The sequence below is a fragment of the Cryptomeria japonica genome, chromosome 2 (assembly GCF_030272615.1).
Source record: "Cryptomeria japonica chromosome 2, Sugi_1.0, whole genome shotgun sequence".
In the NCBI taxonomy this organism is placed as follows: Eukaryota; Viridiplantae; Streptophyta; class Pinopsida; order Cupressales; family Cupressaceae; genus Cryptomeria; species Cryptomeria japonica.
The window spans coordinates 10,484,989-10,502,223 of record NC_081406.1 but is presented as its reverse complement, the minus strand read 5'-3'; the positions used below and the strand labels follow the sequence as shown (position 1 = coordinate 10,502,223).

General features: G+C 34.4%; 1 protein-coding gene across 1 annotated transcript; it reads left to right on the top strand.

The window, feature by feature from the left end:
- The first annotated feature begins 4,371 nt into the window (after nucleotides 1–4,371).
- Nucleotides 4,372–9,191, top strand: LOC131053551 (linoleate 9S-lipoxygenase A-like). The gene is made up of 9 exons (XM_057988173.2): nucleotides 4,372–4,619; nucleotides 4,709–4,869; nucleotides 5,006–5,246; nucleotides 5,461–5,817; nucleotides 5,947–6,032; nucleotides 7,402–7,509; nucleotides 7,570–7,874; nucleotides 7,959–8,222; nucleotides 8,305–9,191. Exons 2-9 carry the CDS (start codon nucleotides 4,816–4,818, stop codon nucleotides 9,068–9,070), a joined length of 2,181 nt encoding a protein of 726 aa, XP_057844156.2. The 5' UTR covers nucleotides 4,372–4,619; nucleotides 4,709–4,815; the 3' UTR covers nucleotides 9,071–9,191.
- Nucleotides 9,192–17,235: the final 8,044 nt, after the last annotated feature.

Below are 17,235 nucleotides of genomic sequence, written 5' to 3'. Positions count from 1 at the left end.
GAATGCTTGATGAGACCCTCGGGTTAGATGAGGGTTGAGTTAAGAGAGAAAGTCTCTAATCATGCAAGAGGGTTGAGTTAATCATTAATGATTTGGAAGACTTTCAAGGTTAACTTGTTGAAGACATAAAGCCTTTAATGGTTTCCAAAGACTTTGAGGGTTTGAGAAGTGACTTTCCTTTGTTTGAGGATGTGACAATATTTAGGAAATGGACTAGGCTAAATTAGAAGTGTTTAGAAGAATCTAGAAGGGGTTTAGGAGACAAGTGGGAGATGTAGGAGAATGCAAGTGGATGGAGGGTAATTTTAATTAAAATAAATTGCTTTATTTCAACAAAAATAGATGCAAGTGGGGGGATTTAAATAAATTAGATTTATTTATTTGAAGTGAGCAATTTAATTAAAAAGAGTAGAAGGGGGATTTAATTAAATAAAGTGATTTATTCAATTAAATGATATGAAAGGCCTAGGTGAATTTAATTAAATAAATTGAATAACTTATTTAATCAAATAGATGAATGTGGATGATTTAATTAAATTAATTTTAATTAAATAGAGGAATGAGAATAAAATGAATATTAACTATTCACTTAGGAAAGTGGTCATTTTTATACGTCTATGCATTGCTTTAAGATAATGTTATAGAATCTTATCATCAAAGTAATTTCTTATATATCTATCTTATTGTAAATTCCAAATTGCACTTATATTGTTTTACTTACTGGCTTTATGGTCAAATAATCCTCATTTAAAGCTTTGTTACAGATGTAGTCAAACTTAAATTGTTCTTTCAAGATGCATGTCTATTGTACATTCTTTCTTTTAATAATAAATCATTTTTACAATTTAAAAAAAAAATCTTTCTTTTTCTTTTAAAAAAACTAAAACATTCTATTTTTTAAAATTTTAAATTAGTTAAAACAATCTATTCTTTTTCTTTTCCAAAAAGCAGCTAAAACATTCCATTCTTTTTCTATTATTAGAAAAAAGGCAGCTAAAACATTCTATTCCTTATCTTTAAAAAAAACAGCTAAAACATTCTATTCCTTTTCTTTTTAGCAGATAAAACATTCGATTCTTAAATTGCCGTCCTTTCCAGAAAAGATTTTTAAAGTTTCCATCATAGGCAGAAAGAGATAAATGATTCTGAAGTTGTGGCCTTCCTCTTCCTTCAAAAGCCAAAGTGAAAACATTCTATTCTAAATTTATTCTTCACTCATCTTCCAGGAAAATGAAATGTCCTTCAATTTTTAATTAGGGTTTGTAAGACTTTTTCCTGAATGAAAAATTATTATAAAAGTATAATTTATGATTTGAAGATTCCGTTAGAATGGAGAACGTCAGTAATTCTTCTCGTGACGTTATATGAATACGTCAGTTATTCTTCTCGTCGTTGTTGTTCTTGACATGGATAAGGGCGTGGAATGGTCGACTGTAACGCCTTTAGCGAGTGGGGTCGGGGAATACAGAAGTGTCAATCACCATGGGTAAAAGTAGAATGGGAGTACTAGAATAATGTAATCATTTTCATCGTGTAGGGCAATTTCAAGAGTATAGATTTGTAGTTAACGAATAGTAAGGGATTTTATTCATATTTAGGGATCACTGAGTCCTTGACCCCCTAATGACTCAATCAACTTTCTTACGTTCTTGATTACTATGACCTCTATTCGGTGTTACTATTCGTTCCCATCCTCAATCTATCAATCTATTGTTTTATTCGTCTTTTACAATGACCCACTTCATCACAATAGCAAACCTTTCCAACTGACTCCCATAACTTTGCCATTATTTCTATCTAGATATTTCATCTTAATTCATCTTTCTACAAATACGTCGTTATAGAAGATGGTTTTAGTCTTTAGTCTTTAATTTGATGAACCTAGGACCAAAAGAATGTCTTTCTCCCCTGCATGAGTCATCATTCACCTTTTCTAAAGCATAAAGGATTCAAATCAAGGTCTTTTATAAAGATTTTTTCAAGAGATATAATTCATCATTCTTTTCAAATAGTCTATCTTCTTTGAGAATCAATTATAGGTGTTTGAGTTAAAGGTGGTGGATACCATCTCCATCTTTTCGTATATTAAATTTCTTATCATAAAATGTAATGGGTTTGTCAGTCCCTTCTATAAATTAACAATCTAGGAACATTTTTAAATCCATCAAGCAAATATTCTTTTTCTACAAGAAATTAAAATTACTAGATTACATCTTCAACTCACTCTTCAAACCATTTAGAAGGAATATCTCTTTCTCCACTTGACCACTCAAAGGGTAATGTAGGTATTGTCTTGGGGATTAATCCCTGGCTTGTGAGTTTTTTGATTGATTTTGGAGGGTAAAATTGCAAAATTATGTCACAATTTTATAAATATTAAAAAGGGCAATGAATAGGGCAATGAATTTTAGCTTTTAAAATTGATATATATGTTTCAAACTTTCAAATTATGCAATCTAATGAAATTTATATATTTTAGTGTCATTTAGAAGTTCTACCTTTGTAGATTAAAAATTAGTTTAGTATAATTATTTGAAAAATTGTGAAGTATTTATTTTTTTGGAAAAAGGGTCATAAAATTTTATGAGGCATCAAGAAATTTATAGAAATTTTATTTTTATTTTATTCCATTTATTTCCTTATTGTGAAAAAAAATCATCAATTTTATAATAAATGTTGAAAGGTGCATATCTAAAAAATAAAGCACTTTTATTGGACATCAAACATTTTGAAGTTTTATTATCATAAAAAAAAACTTAGCTAGAGTAAGACTCTCTCCTTCAATGCAATGATTTTTTCCAAAACAAAATTAAAATAAGTTTTACTTTTTTGTAAATGAAATCAACCTTAACTTTCAAGGTAATGGGCCACTTATTGTCAAATTTTAAAAATTAATAGTAAATTAAATAATGTTTTACAAAATTAAAAAAATAGAATTTGGGCAATTAGATCTACAAAATGCTATTTTTTTATTTTCTAATCTAACAAAATGTACTTGTAAAAACTATTAGAAGTGATGCAAAAAAAGTTAGTTTCACCGTCAATTTAAAATTAAAGAAATGGAGGGTCAAAACCTTGTTACCTAAGTTGTCGATGAACATATTAGGCTAAAGTGAGCTTAATTGAAACTAATTGGGCTAACCCACTTTGTCTTAACCCCTTGACACACACACAAGGAGACATTAGTGTTTTTATGAAAGAGATCAAACCAACCCGATTCAAATAAACTAGGTTGGGCCAAAATCACTCATGGCAAATGACCACCATATTTGTGTCACATGAGGTTTGTACTAATTACTTATTCAAAAAAAAATCACTTTCCAAAAAAAGGTGACCCCTGTTTATGCTTTCACCCTACTACAAACACATTTAAGTATAGTTTATATAGCCTACTAGTTACACATGGTCATTCAATAGTGTTTTTCTTTGTCTACACTCCTAATAATATAGAGAAAGAGTGACTGTGGGGAATGGGGAATGTATGTGAAATAATATCCCTCCATTTGAATGAATCATAGGAGGATATTTTTAAATGGTTGAGCACGAACACTATAAAATCTGTCCTAGTGACATGAAACACTCTAAATTTAAATTTGTTTCTTCACTTCTTAATTGTGACTCTCTTGATAACATTATTGATCTCTTGTATGATTTTAAATTCATCCACATTCCTCCTTGCTTCATTTGGAAGAATTATAGATAACAACCCATCTACAATTTGATAAGTAGGATATATTTTCCACAAAAAATCAAATTATGATATTGCTATTAGGATTCAACTATGTAGTTTTTGAGTCAAATTTAATAACCCATTGAGTCAAATTAAATGGTGTTACAAGATAAGTGGGTTTAACTTTGATCATTGAATCTTACTCAAAAAATACAGAATTGAATTTTGATAGCAATATCATAACCCATTTACAAGATAATATAACTAAATATCTATTAAAGATGTGATCCAAAAAGATTGGACTAAACAGTCCACAACATCATTCAATTCTTTAAAGATGTGATCCAAAAAGATTGGACTAAAATTTTTGAAAAAGTAAACAAAATACCATTTCACGAGGTTTAGTGTGAAATTCGTGGTGTTTAATAAACGAATCACAATTTATAGTTTCTGACCGTCTAATTGCAACCTGGGCCAATTTATTGCGAACATGTTGGATATTAGATAAGCGTGGGGCCAGTGTTCTATCACTGGGGATAACTCCTAAATCTGAAAGATTTTCAGATGTTCCCTTCCGTACTGCGAATTTCCACGAAAGATTAGTTGATTGACAGGATTGGTAAGTTTCTGTGTTGCGACTGCTGCGGACTCGTATTTATTCAACCCTCGTGGCCATTTGCAGCAACTGAAGCACCCGCTGTGCACAAGAGAATTATTGGGTCGGCATTTAGAAGTTGAAGAAGCACAATAAAACCAACAATGAGAAGGTTCTTCAATAATAGCAATCAGAGTAAGACTGAAACTATGAAGATTGAAGGCACTGTAGTTTTGAGAAAAGCATCGCTTATGGACATGAAAGATTACAGTGCTAGTTTTGGAGACAGGGCAGCCGAGCTCCTGCAGAGAAAGGTGTTTTTTCAACTGGTCAGTTGTGATCAAACAGACAATGGTAACGTATGCCTTACTTTTCTTTCATACAGACACGTATACATTGCAAAAAGATATGTAGTAACAAATTATGTTTTATTTATATTGCAGAAACTGGCAAGGGTAAAGCTAGCCCTCATAAGGCTGCCGGATACAACCCACAAAATCACTTTTGAATGGCCCACTGACTATGGGACTCTTGGGTTTATCCTACATGGATGGCTAAATTTTGTTCTAGTTTGAGTAGAGGACGGATCTTCTTTGCAAATAATGTATGCTGTATATTATCTACTTCACTCGTTTTATAATCTATGTTTGAGTAGAAAATCCTGAAATATTTAAAGACAGATTTAGAAGGAAGCATTATCATTATAATAACAATAATGTGGAAATGTGTAATGTCTGCAGAGCTATCTTCCTTCGAAAACACCAGTAGGGCTTGTGGGTTGGAGGGGTGAAGAGCTGGTAAAAATGAGAGGAAATGGTACTGGGAAGAGGGAGCCGTGGGATCGTATTTATGATTATGATGTTTACAATGATCTGGGTGACCTTAAGAACGGGAAGAATCTTGAGAGGACAATTCTCGGAGGATCCGCCGACTTCCCATATCCGCGGAGATGCAGAACTGGCCGTAATCGCCTAAGAATAAGTGAGTCACCCTATTTTATGATTTACACATAACCAAATCTTTTCAAATACTGTTTACACATAGCTCTCCATTCTTATCATTGGGGATTCAAAATCTTTTACCTCTATTTATAATGATTGTAGTCATACTCATCTCTCTTGGCTTCCTTCAATTGTCTTTAAAGGTTTAAATTGCTTTACACTTGAACAGACTTTTAAATTTCCTTTTCTTGCAGATCAAGCTTATGAGAGTCGAAAGCAGGAGTGGAAATTGTCAGCACTTATATCGCCAGGCTTCTATATCCCGGCAGATGAGAAGTTCCCTCAAGCCAGTCTTTCTGACTTTCGAGCCCATTTCTTCAAAGCTTTCTCTAAAAAGTTCATTTCTGATCTTGTCACAAATCTAAATGTAGTGAAGAAACACTTCGGTAATTTGAAGGAGGTTAAAAGTCTCTACAGTAAGGGACTTAACATGCCAGCTGATATTAAAATTAGTTTGGCCAAAGCAGTCGTTCCGTTTCAGATGATAAAAGGGATTTTGGATACAAACGACCAAGCGGTCCTAAAATTTCCAAAACCCAATATAATAAACAGTAAGTAAGGTTAAATTTTAAATGCATACTTAATATTAAGCCGTAACACTGGATTACATGTTGGGTTACAGAAATACAATTGAAGTTAGATTCTTCCTGATGGTGTTATGAATATGATTTGCGATTCAGGGGATGATAATGCATGGAGGACAGACGAAGAGTTTGCTCGTCAAACACTTGCAGGGATCAATCCTATGGTTATTAAACGTTTGGAGGTAAGTATGTCACGACCGATTCTATAAACTAGAATTATGTTCCAACTAAATAAATAAGTCGACTACTGCAAAGAACAGGACTGGCCAATACCCTTGTGGGGATTGGAAAGCTTTTAATATATATATTTTCACATTAATTGAGGGATATAAAAAAATTTAACATTTTAAGAATATGTAGATAGATGTGTTCTTATGTAACATACGTGTCTCCACATAATAGATGTTTCGAGGCTATGATGAATATAGATTACATTTTCAATTTTATCTTATAAATTTGTATAATCATATAAAATAAAAAGTTAATGTATCTCAATATTCTTTATTTAAAGATGAAACATTAAATTCTTAGATATCTTAAACACACTTTTATTATGTTTGTAGCTTTTATCTATTATTCTTGTTTTGTGTTTGTCGATTGAGTCATAAGATTTAACATTTGTTTTGAACACCTATTCACAATTAATGACTTCTTTGTCAATAGAAAAAGGAACCAAAAATAATATACGATTTTAATGGATGGAATCCATCTTCTAATCCATAACACATTGTCATTTTTATTATTTTATTGCTTTCTCAAAAGTTCTTGGTTCATAAGCACTTTGAATGTTTTTCATCCATGCATGATTGACATTATGATTTTACAATTTGATTGGTTTTCTACTCGATATTTGTGATCTCCTTAGAGAGGTATTAGACCATAAATTAGATAAATAGACTTGAATTTGGCCTATCAATACCATGTCTTTATTCAACATATTTAATAGTGACTTCTACTTCCTTTTTTATTCTAATGAAATATTACTGCTTTCTATTTTGACAAAAAATGGTGAACATTTGAAAGATGACACTCATTCTCAAAAATGACATCTCAAAAGATGTGAAGTTTGTTTCCCTTGAGATCATCCAATTGATAAGCTTGAATAAGATCATAATATTCAATAAAGATACAATTGATAAGCTTGAATAAGGTCATAATATTCAACAAAGATACAATTTTCTGTTTTTAATATATATTTTATTTACTTTCTCTTTAAAATGTGTCTAGAGGCAATGCTTCTGAAAATTCTCAAATGCCTAACTAAACTTGACCATGCTTCTTTTAAAGAGATAAGTTCTATTTTTTTAGTCAAGCTCTAATTGATCAAATAAACTATTGAATGAATTACTTCTCCCTTGAATTTATCTCTGAGATTACAAGCCTTGAGCATTAATTTACTTTTCCCCAAGGTTGTGCAACTCATCTTGTCCCCACGATGAGATAATTCCCATCTAGCAATCAACATTAGGCAATATTAATTAAGAACATGCTTGTACATTCATGATCGACTCATAATATTATTGACTCTGAGGGATGTTTTGGCCATGACAGCGCTTCCCGCCATATGGCAATCAGAACCCACAAATATACGGTCCACAGAAGAGTTCAATCACTGAGGAACATTTGCTTCCTTACATGGATAAAATGTCAGTGGAAAAGGTACATTTCTTGTAATACCACATCCATGTGGCTCATCGAGGATATGTTGGGGTGTGTCAGGCCATTGAAAATAAAAGACTGTTTATAATGGACTACTATGATGCGTACATGCCCTACGTGGAACGCATTAACAACCTTGAGACAAGCAAAGTCCATGCCAGCCGCACCATCTTCTTTCTTGGGGGTGATGGAACCCTAAGGCCTATTGCCATCGAGCTGTGTTTGCCTCCCACAGCTGTGGGACATGGTGACAACCGCGTCTTCACTCCCAACTATGCTCAAGAAGACAAGGGATGGTTGTGGGAGTTGGCCAAAGCTCATGTGCGATCCAACGATTCTGGTTATCACCAGATAGTCAATCATTGGTAAGTAATTATACATAGACTTGCATTGTAATTATATCTTGCATGCAAGATAATGTGGGGTTCGCTGATGCTAAAAAATTTCAGGCTTCGAACACATGCCGTGATAGAGCCGTTTATTATTTCTATTCAGAGAAATCTGAGCAAACTGCACCCACTTCACAAGTTACTTGTCCCTCACTTCCGCAATACCATGGACATCAACCGTGCAGCTCGTGAAAGGTTGATAAATGCGGAAGGCATTGTCGAGAAATGTTTCAGTCCAGGCAAGTTTGGAATGGAAATCTCTTCCAAAGCATACATCGATTGGAAATTCAATGAGCAAGGTCTACCAGCTGATCTGAAAAAGAGGTAACGCATGAATGTGAATGTTTTAGTCAATTGACATTGTAATTTAAGATATTGATGCCTTTCTTTGGGTGTGTAACTGCAGGGGTATGGCTACAGAAAATGGAGCAGGTGGGCTGGAACTTGTGATTAAAGATTATCCATATGCTGTTGACGGGCTTGAAATATGGGATGCCTTGAAATCCTGGGTGTCGGAATACTTATCACTTTATTACAGCGGTGATGATAGTGTAGAGAGTGATGAAGAAGTGAGAGCATGGTGGAAAGAGATCAGAGAGGTTGGGCATGGAGACAAGAAGCGTGAGAAGGCAGGATGGTACAAAATGAAGAGCCTGAAAGATCTGAAGGAAGCAATTACCACCATCATCTGGGTTACCTCTGCTCACCACGCTGCGGTGAACTTCGGCCAGTATGACTACGCTGGATTCATGCCCAATCTCCCCAGTACCACCCGTAAGCTTGTTCCACTCAAAGGATCGGATCAGTATTCCAAACTCCTCAAGGACCCAGAAGCATTTTTTCTCAAGACTCTTACAGGTCCTACCACAGCCACTACTACCATGGCTGTGCTGGAAATTTTGTCAAGGCATTCCACCGACGAGGTTTACTTAGGCCAGGGTTCAACCAAAGAATGGGATGATGACAATAGGGTTTACGAAGCCTTTCAAAAATTTCACCAGAACCTGTTGGGTATCGAGACAAAGATTACTGCTAGAAATGAAGACCCAAACCTGAAGAACCGATGTGGTGCCGCAAAGCTTCCCTACACACTGTTGTTTCCAAACACTTCAGATGTAACCAAGGCTGGTGGTCTCACCTTTAAGGGAATTCCTAACAGCATTAGCATATGACAGTGCTGAAAAGCCTATAACATTTGTGGTTTTGTGTGTGAGTGACCAGTGATCACAATTTAGTGTTTTGTGTGACTCCTATGGGAAGTGAAATGGACCCTTATGTTCCATCTCTTTTTCTGGAAACAAAACTATGCATTTAAGTATTACTAAATAAAATCATAGTTGAATATATCCTGCAATTCTCTCTTATGTACATATGGAGTAGTAGTTGGTTTTAGTTGATCAATATATATTCTAGGTTAGTGATGATAATATTGAATATTATTTTATATCTAGTTTTATTTTAATGAGTTTGTTTCATACAAGCAGTTAGGGATAAATTTATTTCTAAGAAGTTTGCTTCATTTTATTTTTATTTATAATGTAGACAATGTTTTTTGTTTTAAATAATATAATTGTATAAAAGACAACTAGATTCGGTATGAGAGAACTCTCAATGATGGACTTTGTTGCAATAAAAAGAGTGTTACAATATTAATTTTTCCAATATACAACAATTATTTTTCTTGGTAATTTTGTTGTTAGTAAAATATTTGTAAGCAAGAATCCTTGTTTCAAAATTTGTTAGTATTTTTATCCAATGGGCTATACTAGTCTCTAAACAAAAGAAGAATATTAACATTCTCTTAACTCTATGATTCCTTCTATAACCAAAGTAGATACTGAATATCCTATTGATAATGCTTTTTTAGGTGATCATTAGGATTCAGTAGACTTACATCCTCTTTTGTTGGAGAATACAACATCTCACAATTTACATTTGAAGCCTCAAAGCTCAACCTTGTGTTTCATTTGTCCAAGCTACTTCTAAATCTATCCCATCTTCTTCTTCTTTAGCACATGGCTCGATGATGATTGGAGCTTTTTAGATTTCACCCCACATGGACCAATTGAATCTAAGATTGACTCATCTCATTTTGACAACTCAACACTCAATAAATATCCACATTCTTGTGAAATCCTTTCTAAAGTTGGAAACAATAAAAATAATCTAGGGTGTATGTTAGCAACAAATTTGAAGGAGATGGGCTAGTGTTATGTTCCAAAAGAATTTTTGTAGTTGTAGTCTAGTAACCCCAGACTCAATCCTATTGGAGTAACAAATAGATTAATTTGGATCCTACTTTGGTATATAATTCAAAACAAATCACATACACCTATGAAAACCACAATCAGATGTATTTATATTCATATATCAATATATCATATACATTCCTTACATCTCAATTGTGTCTTTTATCCTCTTATCTTGTATCCTATCTCTCTATCTATCTATTTTAATGAAGAGATCTATGTCCTATACCTATATCTCTGGATAGATGTGCAACCCTTATGTCGAATCCCTATCTAACATCCTAACTTTCAACTTATGCATTTAGGAACTCTGAACTTTCAGATTACACCCTATATCTTTGAATTGTTGTGTGTATCATGTTTTCTAGTGAACATCATTCTTTAGTTAAACCTTGACTTGTCCTCAAGTCAACATTGTTTGGTATCATGATGAAAGTGTTTAAGTCATGCTCCATTTACATATCATTGTAGAATCGTTCTATCTAGGCTCTCTAGTAAAATTTCTCTAGATTTCAAAATGTCATTGACCTTGTAGGGGTTGAGCCACGAACTTTGAGTTTGCCTTACTTTTTAAATTTGTTGTCATATAAGAGTATTGTATCCTCAACCTTGAACTGATTTGCTCATAAGTTTTGGTCATGGCACTCTTTTTGTCTTCAACATTCTATTATGAGGTGTCCTTCAGCAAGTTGTTTGTCCTCCTCTAATTTATGTAGTTTCTCAAGTCGTTCTTTTACAGAGTCATCTTCCATAAGTGAAAGTTTAAGTGTCATTCTAAGGTTATTAATAGTAATGTTAATGAGTAGGGTGGCTTCAAGGCCATATACTAGCTCAAAAGGTGTGTCTAAAGTGGCCCATTTGTATGTCATTTGGTTGGCCCATTTGTATGTCATTTGGTAGGCCCAAACTACTGCAAGTATCTTAATGCTCCAATCAATTTTGTTTGCATTACACATCTTAGATAAGGTTGTTCCTAGGATTTTGTTCAATGCTTCAATAGCTTTGTTTTCTTGTGTATGATATGGAGTGCTCTGGTTATGTGTGATCACAAAATTATTTTGTAGTTCTTTGATAGTTTTGTTAACAAAATGCTTCCCATGGTCACTGGTGATGCTTATAGAAAATCCTAACCGATTGATGATGTTATTGGAGGGGAACTTGGTGATGGTATGATGAAAGAATAAGTATCCGGTCAACTACTAAGAGCGGGGGGGGGTTATTCAGTAGATAGAAAAACTGATAATAACTTCACCAATCTTAAAATCAATCTCTCAAAGTAAACTATCAATGTAATACCACTGTCAAGATAAAAACTCATAAGATAAACCAATTGAATGTTACAACAAATTAACAGTAAACAATTTCAAACTCATAAACATCCAAATATTTTTTTCATATGTCAACAAACTTCATTTCTCAATGCTTTCAGTTATCATGACATATCAAAGTAGTTAAGTAAATCAACCATGAGAACATAACCACAAAAAAATTCACCACTTGACACAAACATTTTTGATGTGGAAACCCAAATGGGAAAAACCACGGTGAGATGAGCCTCACGAGATAACTATCTAAACTCTTTTGAAGTTCGCCCTGTTAGGAGCCTAGCCTGTTAAAGCTTTACAAAAGTCCTGTTAAGAACAAATCCTGTTAGAGACCACTCGGTTAAGGGATTGAAGAAGAAATACCCTTTAAGGAGTAACCTCAGTAGAGGATTTGAAAATCCAAACTAATGGATCACCTTGTTAGAGGATTTGAATAGCACCAAGCTTGTTAGAGCTTACCCAATTAGGGGACTTCAATTCTACTGTAATTGTTAGAAAACAATAGGAGTTTGTTGATCTATCTAAATAGCACTACACTTGCTTGATCAGATCTTTTTCATGCTCCTATCTGCCTTTACTCAAACTGCAGATACATCATCTAGTTCGGCAACCACACACTCAACTGATCTTTGCCAACAATGAAACTAAACAACTTCATCGACCTTATAAACAAATCAATTAGGTCCGTAACACAACAAAAACCTAATTCTCATAGAGATTACAAACAAGTTGGTTCAAGTCTGACCATTGGATTACATAGCAATCTCTGCACATCAATCAAGAAAACCTCAATTGATCCTTGATCACCACTTCATTGAACTTAGCAACTCATCACGCGCTTTGCATTATATGCAATATACTTGTTCATTCCCTAGACAAAAACCATTACATCAACTAGCCAAAATCACTTGAAATTGTCTTCATACAATAATCATACATGTCATAATCACCGTCGTTCATCATCAGATTGTAAACCAATATAACCACTTCACCAAACTTAATCGGTTAGGGTTTATCAAAAACAACATGTAGGGTTTACTGGTTATCGATTGAACTCTCCAATATATAGCAATACCGGTTCACTTCACAAATTATTCCTACCGGTTATAGTTTCCTTCGCTAGCTCTTCCTACCGGTTACAAAACAATATTACAATAATATCAACAATATCATTACCAGTTAATTGACATCAATGACAACATAACATATCATTAATACAATCTTCATGCAAATTCCAACACTTGGTAGCTATGTATGTGGTGCAGTCTTTGGTCACTTCAGCTTCTACCCATTTTCTCAAGTAGGCAACTTCGTTAATGATGAAGCATGCTTTAGGAAACTTGGCTAGTAGGTCAATATGGCCAATGAAGTCAATTGCCCATTCCTCGGATTTATTGTGTGTAAGGACCATTTGGAGTGGCATTTCATCCCAAGTGGTAGGGCATCTAGTTCTTTGGCAGATGTCAAATTTGTTTATTTATTGCTTACAATCATTGTTTATGGTTGGCCACCATAGTCCGAACAATTAGACTTTTTGAGCAATAACATCCCCATTAAAGTGTCCACTTGCTATACCTTCATGTGCATCCATTAGGATCTATTCTATTTCATGTTCATAAACCACTCTTTGTAGTATGTCATCTCATTCGCTTTTATACAGGACTCCTTCAATCAAAGTGAATGGCAAAGACTTTGCAATAGGATTTATTTGTCATGGGTATTCATATCCAAGGTGTAAGTCCATGTTGAAAGTAGCTCAGTGACATTGTGAAGCTCCTACAAAACCATTGTGATATAGAATAGATGTGTTCCTAGTAGATCTTAATCATCAATGTCCTTGAGATCTTCTCTTATATCAATCCAAGACAAGTAGTCTAGGCCTCAATTGTTCCTTCTAGGTTTGACCATAATATTGAAGTTAAATTCTCAAAATAACAAGAGCCATTTGCATAGTCGTCCTTGTATCACTGGTTTATTTAGTAGGAACTTTAAAGGTTCATGGTCAGTGTAGAAGGTGAATGGAGTTGAGATAAAACAATGCTAGAATTTGTGTAATGTAGAAACCATACCTAAAGATTCTCTTTCAGTAGTAGTATAATTTTTTTATGCTTTGGAGAGTTTTAGCTTGCCAAAGGCATCTGAATGATCCTTATTTCCCCTAGGTTGGGCTACAACTATGCTAATGGTTATGCCAGATGCATCCACATAGACATAAAATGGGACATTCCAATCAGGAAAGATTAGAATACATGCCTATTCTATCTTTTGTTTGAGGATGTCAAATAATTGTCATCATGTTGGCATTTAACTGAACCAGTAAAGACTATTGGTGATATGCAATCGGTAAAGGATTGATTGGTGAATTTGATGAAGAGATTGAGATTCATGTTTGATGATGAATTTTTATGTTGTCATTGATGACAACAATGTTTTTGTAGTCATCTAAGTCTTGAAAGCCAACCGGTATGGTATAACCGGTACAAAAGATAGTTTAACAGAGAACCCGTAATTAGGACTTCAACCAATAAATAGAGACAAAGTTGCATTCCGACAATCGGTACAGGCGATTCATGAAGAGTTGGATGATGCAATTTTAAAGCAATGATGGAGATAGGTATTGGAGCTATGTTCATGACTGCATTGGCAGATTCAATAGGACAAGTGACTTTTGATGTACACAACAGACAAACCTGAAGAACACTTACCCGGTAGTGATAAAGTCACTTAGATCAATAAACTGGTATAGTTTTGTTTTATTTTTGGTTTCTTATGTTGGTGGCCGACATAAGTAAGGCATGTAATGTAAGAATGTCTAGATTAATTGAAGCTAGGAAATTGTTCCAAGGCTGTAGCCAACTAAGAAATATTTATAACAAGTGTGATGAGGTATCACTATCAAGTTGGTGTGTGTATATAAGAGTGTGAGATCATTAGTGAAGGATGGGAATTTGATTGTGCGGTGATTAGTGAAGCTCTATATTGATATGTTGTTGAAGTTTTGAGGATCTGAAGCAGATCTTATCAGACACATAGGTGTTACATGAAGATCATTTGATTGTTGTTTTCCTAACAATTTGTAGTAGTAAAATTCCCTAACCGGGTAGGTCCTAATAGGCCTTACATTGTAAATCCCCTAATAGGGTAGCTCAACATCTAAGATCTAAATCCTCTTGCAAAGTTGATCCTAATAGTTCAAATCTCCTAAAAGGGTTGATCATATTAAATCCCTTAACCAAGTGACTCCTAACCAGGTCTTCTCCTGACAGGGTGTATTTGTAAGACCTTAACTAGTCAAGATTTCTATTCTGCAGATAGTGAATCTTGTGGGTATTAACTCTCACCGTGGTTTTTCCCTTTTGGGTTTCCATGTATAAATATCTTGTGTTATGTGGAATTTGTTTTAGTGGGCATTTTCTTATGTGGTGATATTCCTCTTATGCTTGTTAAGTTTTAAGTTGTTTAAGTTGGTAATCAGATTCATATTATTTTTGCTTGCATTGATTCACCCCCCCCCCCCCTCTCAATGCCTTATAAGTTTATCAATTGGTATCAGAGCCTAACTTCCTTGAGGCTTAACTGCTTGGGAAGGATCCCTAAGGTAGACATGGGGGAAGGAATGAGCTATAGAGAGATGTCTAATAGAATTGCAAAAACTGAGGAAGCCCTAGAAACATTGAGAGGAAAGTATAAAGCTTCACTTGCTAAGAGAAAAGAGCTAACTAAACAATTGTTGGAGATTTTTGAAAGTAACTCTTCTGATGAAGCAAACATAGATGTATTGATTGATGAAGTGGAGAAACTGAATGATGAGAAAGCTTACTTGAGGAGAGAGCTAGAAGCCCTAACCATCAGAATGAGTCAAGAACTTGAAGCAAGGAGGATAGCATAAGATAAGATCAAAGAGAAAGAACATGAGATCTTCAACTTGAATCAGGAAGTTGGTACCCTGTATGCTCATTAGCATGAGGAAAAAGAAGAAAAAGAAGAAATAAAGATAGAACTTGATATGGCAATGTCTCTTAGAGAGAATCTTATGAAGAAGAATAAAGCTCTTACTAAAGAGCTTGCTGATGCTAATAAAAAACTTGCTAAGTTCAACAAAAGTTGAACCATGCTTGATGAACAGATTCAATCACAAAGGATGAAAGATGACACAACTGGATTAGGTTATACAACATTTGAGAAAGGTGAGTCTTCTGGTACTAAGGACAACATGGAAGAAGGTAAATTTGTACCTCAAATTTAGAAACCCACCGGTAAGAAATCCTATAAGCCTGTTTATTTCAATTGTCATAAACCAGGATATACTGCTAATGTTTGTAGAAGCAGATCTAATGTTGATAATGGTTATAGACCTAATACATATAAAGGTTATGTACCTAGAAACTTTAATGGATATTGTTACACATGCAATATGTATATGAATAGATCTATTGAATGCAGATATGGAGCTAATAATCTAGCACCTCATATAAATCAAAGACCTGGTGGTGATTGGAGAAGGAATTTTAATGACCGGAGAAACCCTACTTTGTAGAGACCCTATGCTAACCGGTCTAGCCCCTATGAGATGGAAAAGAGGATGAATGTGATTTGCACAATCTGTCATAACTATGGACATGTGGCTATGAACTCCATAAGAAGGACAAGTAGAGGCAATGTAGGACCTTGGAGAGCATTTGGTATGGCTTGTTATCATTGTCATCAACCGGGACACATTGCTAAGTTTTGTAAAGTAAAGAAGAATCAACCAGTAAATCAATCTATTGACTTGAAAGGGGAGAAGAAAGTTGATGTTGAGGAAACCAAAGCTGAGATGAATAGAATCTGGAAGAAGAAGAGCGATGATAAACCATCTGAGGAGTCAAATTCTTCACCTAGTGTGGAGAACCCTTCACCGGGTAAACTGAGTTGTTTATACAACTTGGGGAGAGATTATTGTCAGATCTTTAGAAGAACCCCTGGATGAAGTGTGGTAAGTCTAATCTATATATTTTGATACATTTTGATGTTATGAAGAGTTTTTGGATCATAACTGGTAGAAATGATGTATCTTTGGCAACCGCTAGTATGTATAAATGTGTTAAGTAAAGTTTTAGGGTTTTATTGGTAAAAGCATTCAATGCAGTAGATAATGGATAAATAAAAGGAACTTTTTGAATGTTATTTGTCACATTTCATACTTGTGAGCACATGGAGAGCGAATAGAGTAGATTAGAGCTTTTATATGCAACATCTGAATAGAATGGTAGTAGATTTGATGTGATTTGCAATTGGCAATCGGTGAGAAAGCTTTGACGGTGTTTCGAACCCTAGTGTGGAAACATTGAAAAGTATTTATCAGACATATCCCATTTTCTATTTCTGAAATTTGAATCCCTGAAGATGGACACACCACATTTGGTAGATGTTACCGATAGACCTCGACCTAAATTCAAAAGGCATCTGTTTAAGTCTGGGGAAATTGAACCCACTAGAGTTGTATCCGGAGTTCCTTATGGTGTTCCTTTTTGAAGATATTAGATATTTCTATCATTGCAAACTAGAGGATCTTGGTATGGCTGTTATTTTTATTAAGTTTAGAGCATTGTGTGATAAGAATGGTATTTTGAAGGAACAATTCAAAGGGGTTACCAAGAAAGGGTTTCACCATGCCCTAAACACCATTGATGATTTTGATGATGAACTTGTAAGATATGTTCTTAGCGTAATTCACGACCAGTTTATGGGGCTTGACAGACCACATAAAATTTCTAAAGAATC

What these genes read in the sequence shown, in the direction of transcription:
- LOC131053551 (XM_057988173.2), top strand. Translation starts at nt 4,816, where the DNA reads ATGGCTAAATTTTGTTCTAGTTTGAGTAGAGGACGGATCTTCTTTGCA. An exon ending in GGATCTTCTTTGCAAATAAT is followed by an intron (nt 4,870 to 5,005) that starts GTATGCTGTATA and finishes TAATGTCTGCAG; the next exon opens with AGCTATCTTCCTTCGAAAAC. An exon ending in CACCAGATAGTCAATCATTG is followed by an intron (nt 7,875 to 7,958) that starts GTAAGTAATTAT and finishes AAAAAATTTCAG; the next exon opens with GCTTCGAACACATGCCGTGA.